The 17,467-nt window shown below is 49.1% G+C and overlaps 7 protein-coding genes across 7 annotated transcripts; 2 read left to right on the plus strand and 5 right to left on the minus strand.

Moving 5' to 3' along the window:
- Positions 1-1,293: 1,293 nt before the first annotated feature.
- N7506_006912 (DUF3237 domain-containing protein) lies at positions 1,294-2,889 on the minus strand (the record flags this gene model as incomplete). Its single annotated transcript, XM_056956205.1, has 7 exons — positions 1,294-1,322; positions 1,375-1,669; positions 1,741-2,046; positions 2,097-2,111; positions 2,174-2,192; positions 2,255-2,677; positions 2,840-2,889. 7 exons carry the CDS (start codon positions 2,887-2,889, stop codon positions 1,294-1,296), a joined length of 1,137 nt encoding a protein of 378 aa, XP_056810539.1.
- Positions 2,890-4,312: 1,423 nt separating this feature from the next.
- N7506_006913 (methylisocitrate lyase ICL2) lies at positions 4,313-6,340 on the minus strand (the record flags this gene model as incomplete). Its single annotated transcript, XM_056956206.1, has 7 exons — positions 4,313-4,320; positions 4,373-4,626; positions 4,676-4,907; positions 4,963-5,100; positions 5,148-5,560; positions 5,614-5,902; positions 5,953-6,340. The coding sequence occupies 7 exons, from the start codon at positions 6,338-6,340 to the stop codon at positions 4,313-4,315; spliced, it is 1,722 nt and encodes a 573-aa protein (XP_056810540.1).
- Positions 6,341-7,639: 1,299 nt separating this feature from the next.
- Positions 7,640-8,344, plus strand: N7506_006914 (glutathione S-transferase family protein; the record flags this gene model as incomplete). Its single annotated transcript, XM_056956207.1, has 1 exon — positions 7,640-8,344. The coding sequence occupies one exon, from the start codon at positions 7,640-7,642 to the stop codon at positions 8,342-8,344; it is 705 nt and encodes a 234-aa protein (XP_056810541.1).
- Positions 8,345-8,836: 492 nt separating this feature from the next.
- N7506_006915 (DUF1593 domain-containing protein) lies at positions 8,837-10,385 on the minus strand (the record flags this gene model as incomplete). Its single annotated transcript, XM_056956208.1, has 2 exons — positions 8,837-9,519; positions 9,575-10,385. The coding sequence occupies 2 exons, from the start codon at positions 10,383-10,385 to the stop codon at positions 8,837-8,839; spliced, it is 1,494 nt and encodes a 497-aa protein (XP_056810542.1).
- Positions 10,386-11,012: 627 nt separating this feature from the next.
- Positions 11,013-11,543, minus strand: N7506_006916 (Mpv17/PMP22 family protein; the record flags this gene model as incomplete). Its single annotated transcript, XM_056956209.1, has 1 exon — positions 11,013-11,543. One exon carries the CDS (start codon positions 11,541-11,543, stop codon positions 11,013-11,015), a length of 531 nt encoding a protein of 176 aa, XP_056810543.1.
- Positions 11,544-11,967: 424 nt separating this feature from the next.
- On the plus strand, positions 11,968-13,638 carry N7506_006917 (uncharacterized protein; the record flags this gene model as incomplete). Its single annotated transcript, XM_056956210.1, has 3 exons — positions 11,968-12,433; positions 12,485-12,587; positions 12,642-13,638. The coding sequence occupies 3 exons, from the start codon at positions 11,968-11,970 to the stop codon at positions 13,636-13,638; spliced, it is 1,566 nt and encodes a 521-aa protein (XP_056810544.1).
- Positions 13,639-15,480: 1,842 nt separating this feature from the next.
- Positions 15,481-16,711, minus strand: N7506_006918 (uncharacterized protein; the record flags this gene model as incomplete). The annotated part of the gene is made up of 3 exons (XM_056956211.1): positions 15,481-16,314; positions 16,372-16,420; positions 16,581-16,711. 3 exons carry the CDS (start codon positions 16,709-16,711, stop codon positions 15,481-15,483), a joined length of 1,014 nt encoding a protein of 337 aa, XP_056810545.1.
- Between the last annotated feature and the right edge of the window lie 756 nt (positions 16,712-17,467).

Genomic DNA, 17,467 nt, shown 5'->3' on the forward strand with positions numbered 1-17,467 from the left:
GAATGTAGCGAACCAGGGTCGTGCCTGGAATTGCGAAGTAGTAAACGTGGACTCATGCAGTTGCTATCTAAGGAGGCGGCGCCCTTTGAACACAGGTGGACCGTGGACTTCATGAAACTTGGTAGTGCGTACTACAAAGAGTCCCCAGGTCTTCTAATTCTGATTGAACGAGCCCTTGGAAAAAGATGGATCGTGTCAGCAGGCAACGGCACGAAGCGACCCAGTCAGCCCTGGTGGTGTGAGATCAAAGCAGAAGAGCCTCATACCCACGGGCATAGGCGAAAATATCCATGGATCCACTTTGGCGTGCCTACTTCAAAAGTTGAAGATGTTTGAACAGGCGACTGGAAATGTTCTCCTTTCCAATAATTAGTTTCTGGTATTGTCGTATCTGAATAGAGGTATTTAGCTATAGTCGCTGCGTAAATGCGGTATGACTTACGGGTATGTGAAAATATATCTCGTATCTGGTTTTGGTGTCTGGTATGAATGTATTGTATGGTTGAAATAGTACTCCGTACTCCGTACCTGACGGCGGGTCATGTTCCGTTTGAAAATAACCTCAACCCAATACTTCAGGTTCCAAGTTTATTTACATTACTTCCAACCTTGAAAAAGCCCCGGAACTCCGAGGCTTTCCAATGTCCACGGGTTCCAAGTTGTTGGCTTTAAGCGGTTACTGATGGGCGTTTACATGTGCCCCACCTAAACACCTGGGCGCTTAAACGCCCCGGGGCAATCAACGCGGTTGTTTAAAGTAGAACAACAACCAAGCTGTCCCTGACCTGAGGACTAAAGGTGAATCTCGACAATTGAACCGAGACCTGAGCAACAGCTCAGAATAAGAGCAAAACGGTAGATCAATAGAATTGGCACTTGGAAGCATAGCAATAACCGAGCTGATATCAATCGCAAGACACAAGAGATAAAGACAAAGAATACCCTATGAGACTGACCGTAATGACTGCAACAGATGTCATAGGAAATAGATCAGCAAGAAAGGAAAAAGTAAGAAAAAAGCAAGACCAGAGAAATACGAATGGTTGAAAAAGAAAAGAGCAAAGACGTCGCAGAGCTCATCGTCGGCTTGGATTGTCGGAGGCACGTAAGAACACCGGGGCGAAAACCCGTGTTTCGAAATCAAAGAGCCGAGGAAACCGGCAAGCGAATCATAAAACGTTGCGCCGAAAAAAAGAAACAGGGTAAAAAGAAACACCGTTTTCCTGGCATTTGAAGTCGAGGTGAGGAAGCATGAACTCGCTGAAGAACGGACAAACATGATCGAGGATCGGCCTAATTCACGCGGAACGAGTCGAAAATGACTGGAATATGAGTTAGCTTGCGATGCGCGAATGGGGATGGTCGTGAAATTACCTTCATGTCCTCGGCGGCACCCGCTGCCAATCCACATCAAGGTGTTGAGGAAAGTGTAACGCTCGTCGCCGGTCTCCATTCGAAGGTTGACTCGGTACTTGTAGCTGCCGGGGTTGACGCCGTCGGCCATGTTGGAATCAATGACCTTCTCCAGGACGTCTTTGGCGCCTGTCAACCAGCCTTCTGAGCGAACAATGATGAACGCGGGTGGCTCGTCAACGGTCTGGAGTATGTAGCTGGCCTGAAGGTTGGTGGTCGAGTCCTTGGTCACGATTTGCGTATCTTGACCACCGGGCTGTATTTGAAAGTTAGATCGTATTCAAACCGTATTCAATGTACTGTGATTGGGATTTAGGTTGTTCTTACCAAAACGATACCCTTTCCCCATCGTCCAGCCCACTGGCCGCCGAGGAACGAGACCCAGTCGCGATGACCCCATATGCCGGTTCCGACGGTGACCTTCGGGTTCATCTTAATGCTCATGCGGAAGTCCAGCTCCAGCGTCGGCGCGGGAATTTGCAATGAGCGCGCCACATCACCCTCCGGGAATGTGTGCAACAGATTGTTGGCGGGAATGGAGTCCTTCATCACGCTGAGGTATGTCGGGCACTCAAGAAGGTGTTGACGCTGTCGCGAGGTGTTCTTGGCGCGGACAGATTGACAATAGATACACTTGGGGTAAAATTAGTAGCTAGCACAGAAATAGTGGACGATAATCCTACCTGGACCGAGAGGCACTGGGAAGACATTGTGTTAGTAAGAGAAGTAAGAAGAAAGGAAAGGGAGTAATTGCGCTTACCTTGTCTTCTTCCTTAGCTCTGCAAACGGGACAAACGCAGAGATTAGTTCGTGTTCCGCAATACTCAGACGCGGGGCATACCTGAACTCAACAAAAGCTGCGTGTACATCGTCCAGCGGGGGCGCCGGCAGACTCGAGGTCGAGTTCTTGGACTTGGGCTTGGGAGTTGGACGCGACGGCGCAGCGCTGGGTGGTGCGGAGGGAGGACCAGTGGGAGGAACAGGTGTAGCCATAGCGCGGTTCTGCAGCGCTTGCAACGGGGCCTGTAACGGAGTCGCGTGGGGGTTGACGCCGTTGGTCATCAGAGTACCGTTCGGAGTGCCGATTGTACCAGCGCCAGTCGCTCCTGGCGCGCCGGTAGGTCCATTGGGAGTTCCGGGGTATCCATTCGGACCGCCGATACCGTTGGGGACTTGCGCGGGTTGCGAAAGCTGCGCGTCGGGATGTCCGCGTAATCCGGGACATTCGAGGAGATGCTGCTTCTGTCGCGACGTGTTCTTGGCTCTCACTTGTTGGCAGTAAATGCATTGCACGGAAAGACACTTTAAAAGGTAATGTATTAGTATCAGAAGTCAAAAAACATTGGAGAGTCGCTTGCCTTGTCCTCATTCTTGCTCCTACTCGGAATTTTAGCACGTGCATGACTCCCACGGGGACTCGACATACCTGAACTCGACGAACGAGGAGTGCACAGTCTGATCTACCGTACGGCCCATGGTAAGAGCTTTGAAACGGACTTGTAATGTTTGGAGACGGATGAGTTCTAAGGATGTAGTTGAAGTTTCGTTCTGACGCGGTTCCGGTTTGTAATTCGATCACGTGTATTATTACTCATCCCCCACCAAACTTGTTTTTACCATTTCGGTTTTGAAACATTCAATCAACAAATTACATCGATACACATCTTTCCATTGATTTTCTCTCCTACGACCTCAGAACTCATTCATCTTCGGGTCATTCTGCTGACTGAAATGAATGCGACTTGGTAGGGTGCCTGTCAGCGAGAGAAAGAATATGGCCCTATGATTGGAAGATCAAAACAGGAAAATTAAACGAGAACCCATGGGTGTCTCGGGGCTATTCGTAGGTGCCTCGCCAACAAATATCCTTACTGCCTATGATTCAGGCTTTTTCCTACGCGATCTCACAATCAAAAAGAGTAAGCGGATGCCGATCAGGAGAATCCAATATGAACATTTATGATAGAACGAGCTATTACCGTGGCGGGCGGGAATCGGTGATTGATTGTCGCGCCTTGTTCAGGCCATGGTGAATGCGTTTGTACACGATAAATTGGTTGAAGATACTCTGTACGGAGTATGCGGATAACGAGATGAAGTTGAAGTTCCGTTCTGACGCGGTTCCTGTCTGTAATTCACACACGTAACGGCCTTCCTCGGATTTCCCCTCCAAGTCGAGTATTAACAGTATTCGGTACTCTATACGGTTTGATCGCTTGTCAACAATAGCTAGATATCTCACACGAAAAGCCTCCTGCAAGCTCTATTAGGCTCCGAAACTTGAACTAGGTCGCGAATCGGGCTTACACCAACTGACCGCGTGCTTATGTCGAGGTAGTATAGGCATCGGTATTCCTGTCACGTGTATAGCCCAGAACAGGAATACTATACTGTGTACGGAGTATGCGTAAAACTTTGGAATCAAAAATGATCATTGATACACATCGTACACGCTCTGTTTTTGTTCATTGGGTCAGCCTCGATTGGTATAGTCGCCAGTTGCTCTTGTGCAAACACGATGGCATTGTGAGTAAAGTGGATTCAGACGCGTTGACATCTGTGGGTGATCCTGGCTCCGCTGTCGCTTTCGTTTAATGAGCTATCCAGACCCGTTGCTTTCCGCAATCTTATTCATACGATAAGGTCTTTATTGTGCGAACTGCCCCTGCTTTTTAGGCTTTGACTCTCCCCGTCAATTTTGTACTACCAATTTATTTCCTCGCATCGTTTAGACTATTACTTGGTGATTCAAGTCGTAGCAAGCAATTCATCATACGTGAATTTCGGCTTCTAAATGCAACATATTTTGTAACACAACATTGGAAGACAAAGACACGGGTATAGCAAAGTGCAAGCCTTACCTCAAAGCTCGCAGTTTTGCACACCCTGAGCTTGAAAATTAGAAACCTATTACTCGAGGTTAGTTGATTCTCAAAGGTCAAAGTAATTCCAAACTCACCCTTCTCGGTATTGCCTTCGCCCATACTCTTGCTGCTGCTGCTTCCACTCTGGATCGCCCCCATGATACCATCCATATAAGGCGCGCCGCTCCACTTCTGATGCGTGAGAACATCAACACCAAGATCCTTCTCGCGCGATTGGACCAGACGGACGTAGGCCAACATTCCCTCGTCCTTGAATGCGCGCGAAAGCTCGGTGGTAATGGTTGCATTGGTGTGCAGGCCCGCGAGAGAGATAAGCTGCAAAACGAATCTAGAGAAAATTAGCGCACATGATGCATCAATGTGGACTCCACACATACCCTTGCTTAGCAATATCCCAAATGAAAGACTTGAGAGAAGCCTCATCGAATCCTTGTCCCATCCAGTTGAACGAAGGACTGAGGTTGTAAACGAGCTTCTTTCCGGGGAATGCCTCCCGGACTTCACCGGCAAGAGCACCGGCCTTCTTCACGTCTGGGTCGCCTGTCTCAACCCAAAGGAGATCGGCATAAGGAGCGAATTCTTTAGCGCGCTTGGTGGCTGCGGGGAATCCTGCGCGGTAGTGGTAGAATCCTTCGCGAGTGCGGGGACTATCGCATGACCAGACGACGGGGGGTCTTTGCGTAGTCGTTTGCAAGAGCTCGGCGACGGGAGAATGAGAGGTCGGGGTTGCTCTTGACGTAAGCCTTGTAGCCATCGCGGGATGACTGCGGCGCTCCTTCATACTCTAGATGGGCATCGACAGCTTCGAATAGTTAATACCTGCCCCAACATCGGAACAAAAAGACATACCTTCGTCGAGAGTAACAAGTTTATGTTTCTTGACCCAATCGAGTTCGAACGCGTCGATCTCGCTAGGTGAGGCACCTTCACGCTCCATGGCCTGGAGAGTTTCGGCTAAAGGCTCCACATCTTCTGTGATACCGAGAATGAATTCGTGATCACGCACATCGATAGCACTGCTGATAAGGCGACCGCTTTCGGAATCTGTGCGTGCAATGACCAAGTTCTCACATCCCATCATATCCCACTGGAATCGGGCAGCGACTAGTCGGTTGATGTGTTCACCCATGGGAACGAGCACCTTGCCTGCAAGATGGCCGCACTTCTTTCCGCCGTGCAATTGATCTTCGAAGTGCACAGCCGCCGCGCCGTTCTCTGCAAACAATTTGGCGAGCTTAAGGACCGCTGACAGGCCACCATGTCTTCACATCATGTTAGCCAATCCGGTGCTTCTGGATCACGGCATTAGACATACCCGGTATCGCCGTCCGCGACAATGGGTCGCATATAATCGGTGTAAGGTGTCGCCTTTCGCTGATCTGGTGTCATCTTCCGCCTCGTATCCCACTGCTTCCGGTCATGCATGGACTGGGCCTTGAACAATCGTTGGACCTGGTTGGGAACGGTATTGTATGGATAATCGCCAAAATCGGGGGATACCTCATTAGTACTCGTCAAAAGTGAAGAGCAAGCCCATCCAGATACATAGAGAATCTCTTGGTTTGGGGCTTGTTGCGTCATTTGTACGGGATCAATAGCTCCCACTGCGCATGCGGTTAGTCCTGCCATTGAAGATCTTCATAACCCCACCTACTTGTGTGAACCGGCTGGCCAGCAGCGGCGCGCTCATTGAGTAAATTGAAAAGCTTGCGCGCCATCAAAGAGCTGGGGTACGTCTGCTGGAGCGAGCCGCGCTTGCTCACAACATCGGCGGCCGTATACGGGCGCTTGATACCGTCGTAACGAGGCGAGCTCCACCAGGATTCAACATCGCGAATCTGTTGGTCGTAAAGCGCATCTTCAGCTTCACCGGCTTTTTCTTGTGTTGACAGGAGCTGGTAGGCGTCTGAGGGCAAGGTGGTGGACACCGGGGGTTGAACTGGCGTCATCCGAGGATAACCGCATGTGAAAGACCGCAATGCTCGTGAGGAGATGGGTGCAACTGGAACGCGTCGTGGGATGCGTCGCGCTAAGCGGAACATGGCTGAGGGTAAAGCGCAGAAGTGGAGGAGCAATTGCCTTAGGAGTGTCAAGAAGAGAAGAAGAACGAAGTAAGAAATAAAAACAAGGAGCTCCCGCTTGACCTCGGGCCGTGAACATCTGGGGTTTCCCCGCCACTTGACTTCCGAGAATCGGTGCCTGACTAATCCCGCTATATCCGCAGCGCCCGTAAATGTAGACACCTTGGATCTTGGATGCGAACTGTAGAATACTTCACGCTGAACACTTGGGATTATAAGATGTATTGGGCCATTGTAATTTCAAATCAACAACATTCTAAGGCTGAATGATTTGGGAGAGTTGACTCGCAAGTTGGGAATGCTTCTTGTGGGAATTGGATCAATTTATATATTAAGCCCAACTTTGATTCAAAAAATGCTTGCAGACCCCAGGCAATCGATATGGCTCGTTACTATTTCTCCACCTGGGCATCCGATACCTAAGTATGAATTCCAATCAGACCCTAGCACCGAGCGAAAGACAACAGCTTTGGTTATCAAAGACATGCAACAAGGGAAAAGGAAGGACCCAGCCAACAACAAACAAAACAAACAAAAAAGGTACGAGGCTCAAAACAGGCCCCTGTCAGGCTGTCACTACAGCACACAATTCTTTGCAATGTCGACCATCATGTTAGTAACCAGACTTGTCCAGGCCTCCCATGTTTGTCAGGGTCACTTGTGGTGGGCCCAGCCCTGGAGGTGGCGAGGTGAATCATCCATGGTGGACCGACGGGGCTGGCATGTAATGAATTCTAGGCCTAATTGGGATGTCAAAAGCGCGGTGATCATTTGGGCCCTAGTGAAAGCGCCGAGTCAATACGTAAGATATTGTAGACACGTACGCTATGGTGCGACAAGATGTTCACTTTAGCTTATATCACGTCACAGGCACGGAGAAAGCTACGAGTAGGAATGAAGTTGTGACGATAGTCCTCAGTCTATACGGAGTAGAAGTTGCAAGATTAAGGTTGTGGTGTCACTGCAACCTCCCTTGCTCACACATGCATTGCCCACAAGCCCACACAAGCAACTAAGCCCACCCAGCTCTAGCGTCGGCGAGAGCTCCGAAAGTGAAGAATGCAGGTGGATCGAGAGTGGAGATGGATGCTTGTATCCCCGAAAATCCTCCAGAGCGGCAATGCGCGGGCGCACAACTGCCTCGGTCCCTCAGAGACGATTAACTTTCTGCTTGGACTGATATTCACGTTGTATGTGCTTGTAGTATCCTTCTTCAACTTCTCCTTTACACTATACAACCGAGACCCTCACCGCTTCACAATGCCATTGACAATCCACCACCTAGGCCGCTCCCAATCCGAGCGCATCGTCTGGCTCGCTGAAGAGCTTGGTATCAAGTACGACTATGTTTTCCACAAGCGCGATCCCATCTTCGCCCCTCAATCTATCAAAGACCTACACCCCTCCGGAACCGCCCCAGTCATCGAAGACGACAGCTCACCATTCTCCAAAAAGAAGGTCGTGCTTGCTGAATCGGGCGCCATCATCGACTACATTATTGCTGCATACGGCGAGGGCCGTCTGTCCCGCACCCCCAAAGATGGACAAGAGTACGTCGATTTCTTGGAGTGGTATCACTGGGCCAATGCCTCCCTTCAGCCCGCTCTATTCCGCGTGCTCATGACCCGGCGCTTGAGCAACGACCCCGAGGCGGTGCACGTCAAAGTGGGCACTGCAAAGCTGGAGAATGCCCTTGGGATGATTGAAAATCGCCTCGGTGAAACTGGATCCTATCTCGCCGGAAATGACGTCACTGCCGCGGACATCATGGCGATCTGCACGCTGACTACCATGAGAGGCTTCTGTCCGATCGATTTCGATGAGCAGAAGCACAAGAACATTCTCGCTTATCTGAAGCGTGTTGGTGACCGTCCTGCTTATCAGCGGGCCATGAAAATCTGTGAGGGCGAGGACTTTGTGCCAATTTTGGGCGCGAAGGCTCAGCAGTTCAATTTCCCCTATTAGATTTATGCACATAATAGAGTGTGTATAAGATGAATAAATTTCACAAAATCAATAAATTTTGGATCTTGAGCTCTATGGTTCATGTGGAACCTCCATTCATCCAGTCAGATGTAAGCATGTACAGGCATACTGCAAGGGCGGAGCTTCAAGGCCCACGCCGAGAATGCTTAAACAGCACAGTAGATTAGGTCTTTTGATAAACCTAAGAGCATGTCTCACTAGCCGCTCGTGTGCGTGCACATCGAATTCAGTGCTCGAAATCAGCTTGTAGTGACTGTATAGACATACCAATGCGTACATTAAAAGTGGTTGTTCACCTTCGCAACCAAGCAATGACTAAATGAGTGGAAGGAAGCGGTAATTGTGCCAGACGGGGAGAGTTGAAGCGCGAGTTTCCTTATTTTTTTCTCTCCACCCTCTCTGCCCTTGATACGTGTACATTCTCATCGGTATCATCGCCTAAGGCGTCTATTTGTGGCAAGCACATCGGATTTACAATTCATCATGCATCGTTGAGTCGGTCTTTTGCGTGCTTTCTCCCTCTCCCTTGATGGTCAAGATGGTCCGTCGATAAGATACCTGCAAACCATTTGAAACCTCAAGAATGAGATGCAAATGTTTATCCGCATGTGGGTGCACCCCTCTACCGGCTCTGCGAAGCGTCTGAGACGAGGGAATGTCAACAGAAATTCGGGCAGCGTGGACCTCCCTCAACTCAAGAACAGTCACATCTCGTTTCGGTGTGTTGAGGTTTGAGCTGGGCTCCAGGTACTGCCACCAACTGTATGAGAGAGAACTGCCATCAGTACTGCAGGACTCAGATGCGTCAAGAATGATGGTCTGTTCTGGAGACACAGTGTATTCCAGAACGTCTCGGGTAGAACTTCCATTGACAACTGCAATGGGCGCGTGAGTTGCTCGGCTAAACTCAGATTGAATGGTCCATTGCATTCGAGCTTTGAAATCATTCTGGAATGCAGTTCTCCATCGCCAGATGGTTACTTGGGAGCCCATCATGGTTTTTCCGTCGTCGTCGACAAGAATATCTATGCTGTCCGCAAAATGGCCCTCGCCCCAGACAACGGGGCTGTATCGACCTCCCCAGGATCCCCACTCCGGGTGTTCCGGATCGGAAAGACCGTTGGGAATCAGATACAGCAAAGAGGGACTGTCGCCTGCAATGCATTGTCAGCGCCCTGGAATCAGATACAAAGAAACGGATTCTCTTACCCTCCATGATGAATTCACTGCTTGGATATTTGCCGCCCAAAGGACCAATCTGGATGTTCCTTTCGATCCACGCGGGGGAGATCACTTCTTTGTTCGCATTGTTCGGGAAATGGTAATAGTCGTCGCCGGACATACCTCCCCAAGCTGCATTGCCGTACCGATTGAACGCATGGACACTAGCAATGTAGAACAAACTAGGCCAATGACGACGGATCCACGGACCAGCATTATCTTGATCGGAAATTGAATAGACACGCAATTTCGACACAAACTTGTCGATGTCGGATCTCGTGGAGTTGACCTTCCATAGTGCCTGGGCCAGAGTGTTTGCACCGCCCCATAAGGGAACCCAGAGTGGCTCCTCGGATGAATCGACAGCGTCAATCAGTAGGTTTGAGCCTTCGCTGTCTTGACCTTCGCCTACCCCGTCCATGCCATAACGAGTTGATCCTGACTTGATGAGCGACAGGAGGTAATCAGGCTCAGGCCAACCTGAGGCATGAATCTTTAGATTATGCAGTGATTCTTTGTACCCAAGGACAATATCTTCCATGTGGTCAGGCCGGGTAGTGTCGTTGAGCCAGAAGCTTGTTGTAGCAACAAGGCCCTCGATCTGGAACTCGTTGGAATAGAGGAGAAGCCGTACCAAGGACTGTGCATCATCAGGCTCATTGTCAATATCACTCAAAAGAAAGATTCGTGGTTTTGTGGTTGTTTGTAATTGGCATTTTGCGTCCGGGTGTGCAACTGCCCTGACACCCAGGAAATTGAGAACTGCGATCAACGCCAACAGATGCGAGAACCGAAACATGATGTCTTACCCAGGTGCTTCTGGATGTTCATTATACTAATTGAGAGAGTTGTTATATAGCCCAATTAAGTACATCTAGGATTTCCTTACTCCAGTGGTTCGAGATGCCGCATTAGGACAAAAAGCCAATACTAGCGCGGGGTTGGCGTGGGGTGATGGAAGGACCAATGGCAAGATGGCATTCAAAGGTAGCCAGAGAAAAACAGGAACTGTAGCCGCAAATGTCGTGATTGTACAGATGGATGATATTTGTAACCCTTCATGAGAAGCCTTTCATGAAAATAACGTCGGGATACACAAATCATCAGGACAGATTAAATGATATCGGCCGATCAAAGCTGGCCTTCTCTTTCTAGGGTGTGTTTATGGAATGTATATTTTTCTTTTCAAAAACAAGAGAGTATATTAAATGCGGTCTAATAATTGCGTCAGCTGATGCGAATGTCACGATCATTATGGGCGCAACACGCCATCATGAACCCTGAAATAGCATCACGATAGATACCACAGCGAGTTGTATACAGAAAACATCTCCGAGATTTGGGCTCTAAATGAAGATTTCCAATCTATTTGGAAAGTTTGAGGTCGCGGTACCTAATGTTCTGTTCTACATATAGCATGCAGAGCTCACAGAAGGCTGAGAAGAATATTCCACCCAAATCCGACCACCGAATTGACCACCACTCGCCACTGCCATGGAACCCAAATAAAGTTGATCAACGCCATCGCAGGCCATATCTTCCATCCAGCTCTCAAGATGCCCCATATCCGGTTGTTGATTTCGCGTAAGATCAATTGGCCGCTTTGGAGTCTTGGACCCGTTGTGCACACAATGAAGGTGACATTCGTCAAGAAGAGCCCAATGGTTTGATCCAGGGCTAATTTCAGAATAATGTTCGGCCAATTCAGCGATGACGATTTGCGTTTTGTGGGCTTCGGGTCATTCTGGGGTTGACTGGGGAATTTTTCGTCGAGGAATTGCTGCCACAGGGAGATGAACGGCGCAGTTATAATCCCAAACACTGCAAATTCCAAAACTCGATTCCAGTCAACGAGAATAGGCTTGGTAGATCCTCGCTGACTGAGGACTTGGGCGGTGGTGTTGGCAACGGCTTTGAGGATGGCGGACTGAATGACGATAGCGAAGAGGGATGGCATGATGGGAAAGCAGAGGAGACGAAGTACCACTATCAGTGAGACTCAAATGGGCTCAGGTGTGCTGCCTTTGCCTTATAACTATCACTCATTCTGGATGGTAAATTGAATTGGTAGGTACAATATGAGATTTCCACCCATACTGGAAGGCATGGCTCCCATTTCCATTTTCGGCGGACGTTCCACAACGAGTACGAGTAGAGTTAAGGCTGAAGTTTGCACCCCCACGCCCGCTTATGGTTGCCCCATTCCCCGGATTTCAAAGATTCCCCGAAACTCTGCCGGGGTATACTACTATAATCAATCACAAACCCTGGAGATCGTGCCATGGGGTAAGGAGTATAAAGTCCACTCATTTTACGAAGAAGCCAACGGAAATATCGAGTTGGACTTTTCTGCTGTCCGCTCATATTATATCGCATGCAGTATGTTGGCTAAGTTGAGAAACCTCCCTTTGTTTCAAGATCTGAACTGGCGCCTCGCAGCCGTTGGTCTCACATCCTCCCTTGGAGCTGTTGGTTTCGGCTTTGACAATGGTTGGTGGGGTGGTGCCTTGGGTCTATCAGAGTTCAAGCACAAGTATGGTGCCTACGATGCGAAACTTGACGCATGGGCTCTTCCATCACAGAAAACATCCGTTGGAACCGGAACTGGTTCGGCGGGTATCATTCTGGGCTGTCTGATGGCGCCCATTATTACTTCAAAGTTCGGTCGCAAGGCTGGGTTTTTGGCTTTGTCACTGCTTATGATAGTCGGTGTCATTCTTGAGGCGAGTGCAATCACTTCTTTCTGGCAACTCGTTGTTGGAAGAATCATTGTTTACTCGGGTATTGGTTTGGCCTCGAATGTGGTTCCGACTTATTTGTCGGAATGTGCGCCGACCCGAGTCCGAGGTCTGTAACACTTACTTCAACAGCAAGATCATGGTTACTAATGCGTCTCAGGTGCTTTCCTTGCCCTTTATTCCTTTTTTACCTCGTTCGGAGTGTTCATAGCCACTGTGGTGGTCTATGCATCTCGCTCCCGCAACGACCAATGGCAATATTTGTTTGTGATTAGGCTCCTAGGCCTGGTCTTCCTATTTGGCTAACACACTCCCAGAATCGTTATTTGCTGCCAATTATTTGTCCCCATTGGATACTTGATCACTCTACCATTTCTACCTGAATCCCCTCGATACCTGATTTACCGTGGTAGATATGACGAGGCAGCATCCGTAATGAAAAATCTCAACAACAACCAGGACAACATTCCACAGGAGATCGAGCTTCTCAAATTCCAGATTGAAGAGCAAAGAGACCTCCACAAGGCTACTACCGTACTCGATTGCTTCAAGGGCACCAATCTTCCGAGAACCATAGCATGCATGGGAGTTCAAATCCTGCAGCAAGCCCAGGGAGTCTCTTTCATACAAAACTTCATCGTCACGTTCATGCAACAGCTCGGCTTTCCAGACCCACTCCAGACCAATGTTCTCGTGACAGGCTGCTCGTTCGCTTGTCATATAATCACATTTGTGACATTCGATCAGTTAGGCCGTCGATGGTCTCTACTTCTTGGCTCGCTTGGGCTTGCAGCTACCATGATTGGAACAGGCGGTGCTATCGAGTCGAGCTCTACCGTGGCAAACCTTTCAATGGAGGCGAAGAATGCATGTGTCGCCCTGCTGATTCTGTGGTATTGTATCTATGGCTTCACCTGGGGTCCGGGATGCTGGATCGTCACCGGTGAGGTTGGAACTGGCCAACTCCGCGAACGAACCGTCTTCCTCGCTTCAATGGGAAGTTTCCTCACGTCTATCCCCATCAATTTCGTGAATCCTTACTTGCAAGCATCAATCGGTGGACGTGTGACGTTCATTTATGGTGCTTTTTCTGTTGCATCTTTGGTTTTCGTGTGGCTGGTCGTGCCTGAGACTAAGGGAAGATCTCTCGAGGATATTGATGAAATGTACCAGGCTCGACTCTCACCCTGGAAGTTCGAGAGCTATGTTTGCACAGGGATCGGTGCGCAAATTGCGAACTTGGATAGCGACGGTCCAAAGCCGAGTGTTCGGGTAGAGAAAGATGATGCCCCGACCAAAGAGGAGGTGGAATGACAAGCCTGATGAAATTTTGCCGACACAAAGCTAGCCTTAGGTCTTTATTCTCTGGGATGGAGTTGCCAACTAAAACAGGACGTTCAGGTTAGAAATCGGCAATCATCAGATTACGAGTATCAGCACAAAGACAGTCAAAGATGTTAGCAAAAGCGCTCAAGGATAAGACTAGGTGTAGGGAGTAGCAAAACTACATAGTGTAGTGGTAGAACTGCGTGCCCTATGGAGCTTGCCAGGTGGGCTCTGCTTAGTCGAATGCCGCGAGGAGGCATAATTATGGTTGTGTACGGGTTTGCATGCAGAGTTAGGAATAGCATCCCTTTCACATCTCATTTCAACGGTATCAGGAAGCCCTATAAATATGCCCTCTCTGTAGGTGCCCCGCGATGCCCCCCTGTTCTCTCCCCATCTTTCTATCTGCAATGTCAGACCGCCAGCGCGCTCTTCCCACTTCATAGGCATGGCGTCCCCGGGAAGGCTCTTGATCGACAGAAGGTCGGGCAGAGAAAAGAAGTTTGGTAGGCGACGCTCAAAAAGAGCGTGGGCATCGGTTTGACTCCCAAAATACGGAGTCTTGGCACCCCCGCTGATGAAATTCGACATATCACAAAAGTTCAGCATTCGCCGAGTGTGCCCGATTCATGCATATTTTCCTGGACGATTGGTGACCCCTCAACTGTCGGGTGCCGATCGAGATCCACTAAACAATCCCCCCCAGAGAAAACGTCCATCCCTTCGTCGAAACACCAAATATTCATCTATCCAAAATTTCCCCCGTATCATCCATGACAGCAAAACTGATATGAATAGAACTGGTAGGCCCCGTTGGCCAAAACTGATACTGATACTGATACTGATGCCACTCTCGTTGCATGGTAGACACACTCTCGTTGCATAGTGGAAACTCTCGTTTAGTCGTCACACTCTCGTTGCATAGTGGTCTCACTCTCGTTGCATAGTGGACTTTAAACGTCGAACTGAGGCTGTGATGATGATTTTGGCTGAAGTTTGAATAGAATCAACTTGGTAAAAGAATCGACTCGGAAAGAACGTTGACTCGGTAAAAGGATTTGGTCGGTAAAAAGATTGACTCGGTCAGATTGTAGCACGTTTACTCCGTACTCCGTATTCCGGACGGTGGTTACTCCCCCAGCTCTGCGAGAGAGGAGGCCCCAGGGGAGTGGTAGAAAGAAGAAACCTGGTTTGCAAAAGTAGCGGTTTGTGGGCATATAAATAACCCGTAGACGGTCACATGATTGAGACGTGCGGAGTACACAGATGATAGATCTCACGAGGTCTCAATACAGTATTCCGTATGTAGATCCAAGGATAGTGATAGCTGGAAGATAGGGAATTCCCGGAATGATCTGCTGCTCAGGCTCTGGAGTATGATTAGACAATCGAAAATAGTAACAAAATGTTGGATTAAGATCTAACATATCAGGTTGAATTTCAATAGCTTGCATAGTGTTTCAAGTTGTTCTCAATGGGGTACTGTGTTAAACACGCTTACAGAAGTTGCTACCACGACAGAGGCGGCTGTGGTAAAATATTATACTCTATTCCGTACTGAAAATGGGTAAGACTAGGTATGAATCTTGACGCGGGACGAGTCGAGATAAGCTACATCGGCAAAAGCGGCACCCGGAAGGATCTTGAAATTAATGGCTAATACTGTCTCAATGTATGATGTTTGTGTCTGGAATTCCTTGTACTGTCGACGTTCCTCCATCACCTTCTCTCCTGCCCCTCCCCCTCTTCATTGTCGTTGTCATCCTCCTGATCCACCGTTGCCCGTTCCTCACTCAGTCTTCGCCAAACTTCATGCGGAGAGGCAGGACCCTATTGGTAGGTCCTGCCACAGGGATCACTTCCGAACCAGATCTTTGTGATTCTGGGACATTCACAAAGAAGTTTGAACGCTCGCATGGCCATGTCGATTGAATAGAAGAGGATGGTCACTTCATTCTGGCTTCGGTGATCCTTGAAGCCCTCGATATGGTTGGCAACCAGGGAAGAAGACAGAACCCCGTAAATGATGTCTTTGGTGGGTCCGTTGGCACTGGTGGCGGTCAAGGCTCGGGTACGCCCGCGATTGATGATCCGATCTTGCAAAATTCGACGCATCGGATATGTGGGTAGCGTGACCAGTTCGACATGGGCCTTGTGGAATCCAACATAGAACCCTTCGCTCCGTGCAGTTTGGACAAACCCAGCTGCCCCCATGGATGTTGTGAAAGTCAGCAGGGCAGTCTGGGAACCAATGATAGCCACGGTATCGCACATCGTGGCGTTGAGCACGTCTCCACCGCGGACGGAGCGAAGGACCTCACTAAGGCTCGTGGGAACTGGCAGGCGGGTGACCGTAACCGTACGGAGTTCTGGATCGTCGCCATCAGGGATGTATCGGAGCCCGATGCGGATAACGGGGAGGTTGCAGAATTTTGTCTTTCCCGTCTCCAAGAGGCGTGCTTCGCCAATCGGGAGACATTTGATGTCATCGAGAAATTCGGAGAGGCGGGGCATCCATCTGATACCATGAGGATGAGGTGAGGGCACGGGGGCCGGCGACTCCTCTTGGTTCGCGCGAACCAAGCTCTCAGCCTCAGCTTCCGAGCTAAGGCTGTGGAAGGTTTCAGCCGAGTCGGTCGAATGCTCGATTACTGGTGAGGTATCCTGATGATATCAGCAACTGCGCTTCTTTTGTATGTGAGTGTCATATTTCACACGTACCATTTCGATTCCCACGTCGCTTTGAGCCGGCGCGATCGTAGTCTCCAACCTGGTGATAGGTGTTAATGTTATGTCACCCAAAGCTTTGCGCGCCATGTAGATAGAGTGAGTCAGGTTGATGATGGAAAAGGGATTTAGCAAGATGCTATTGGGCTATTGGGCGGATGGAGTTTGAAAGGCTTCCAAGTGAGAGTAGACCATGAGCTTACCGTTGAGGGACTAGAGTTGGGAACTCGAAACCCCCGTCCAGAAGAGAGTCAATGAGATGATGGCCTCCGATATGGATCATGTTTCCACGTTCGGGAGATGTTGTTAGTTGTGTCGAGATAGTGCCTAGCATGTTGGACTGCTGGTTGAAGGCTTCCATTTGTAGTTGGGATGAGCCGGAAGACATTCAGGCGAGAGAGTTGAAGAAGGGAGGAATGGAAGATCAGAAGGACCTAATTTATAGCCCTTGAGGTGCCGTTTGTTTGCTGTGCAATGGATTGCTCGGCGATTTTGACAAGGCGCTTTCTGAGGCATGGAGGTCTGAAACCGAGAGAAAACTCATAGTGCCCTTCAGATGAAAAGATATTCACTCTTTTCAGTTGCATTCGTCAATTTTCTTGTCGAAAAGGCAATTAAGTGATTTCCCAGGTCAATGTCAACTTGTCGCACTGGGACAGAAGTGAATATAATGTTGTCTCTGTCCACAGTAATCCGTGTGCAACTGATCTGAAAGTCACGTCCCCCGTGATTTCTTCAGTAATGCTTTTGAAAGACTTACAAGAAGACTTCCCCGGCACACAGCCAGCCTTGGAAATCCCCTCTATAGTTGTCAGGATGGCCTTGAGCCTTTGTAAAACATATCCTTGGTCCAGCGATTCCAAGACTGAAGGGTCTCACATGTCTTCAGCAGCCAAGACAGACAAGAACAATCTCGTATTGTGTACTGCGAGCACATGAGACTCTAAAGTAGCAGACACATCAGATCCGGGGACCTTTTATTAGAGTGGAAATCAAGATAGTTTGGGTGAATGTGTAACCATAGAAAATTACTATGTTTCATCTATAGCTGTAAGTACACTGAGATTTAAATGAAAGTTTTCATGTCCGA

The sequence above is a fragment of the Penicillium brevicompactum genome (assembly GCF_028827555.1).
Source record: "Penicillium brevicompactum strain IBT 35665 chromosome Unknown utg000005l_segment0_segment0, whole genome shotgun sequence".
NCBI lineage: Eukaryota > Fungi > Ascomycota > Eurotiomycetes > Eurotiales > Aspergillaceae > Penicillium > Penicillium brevicompactum.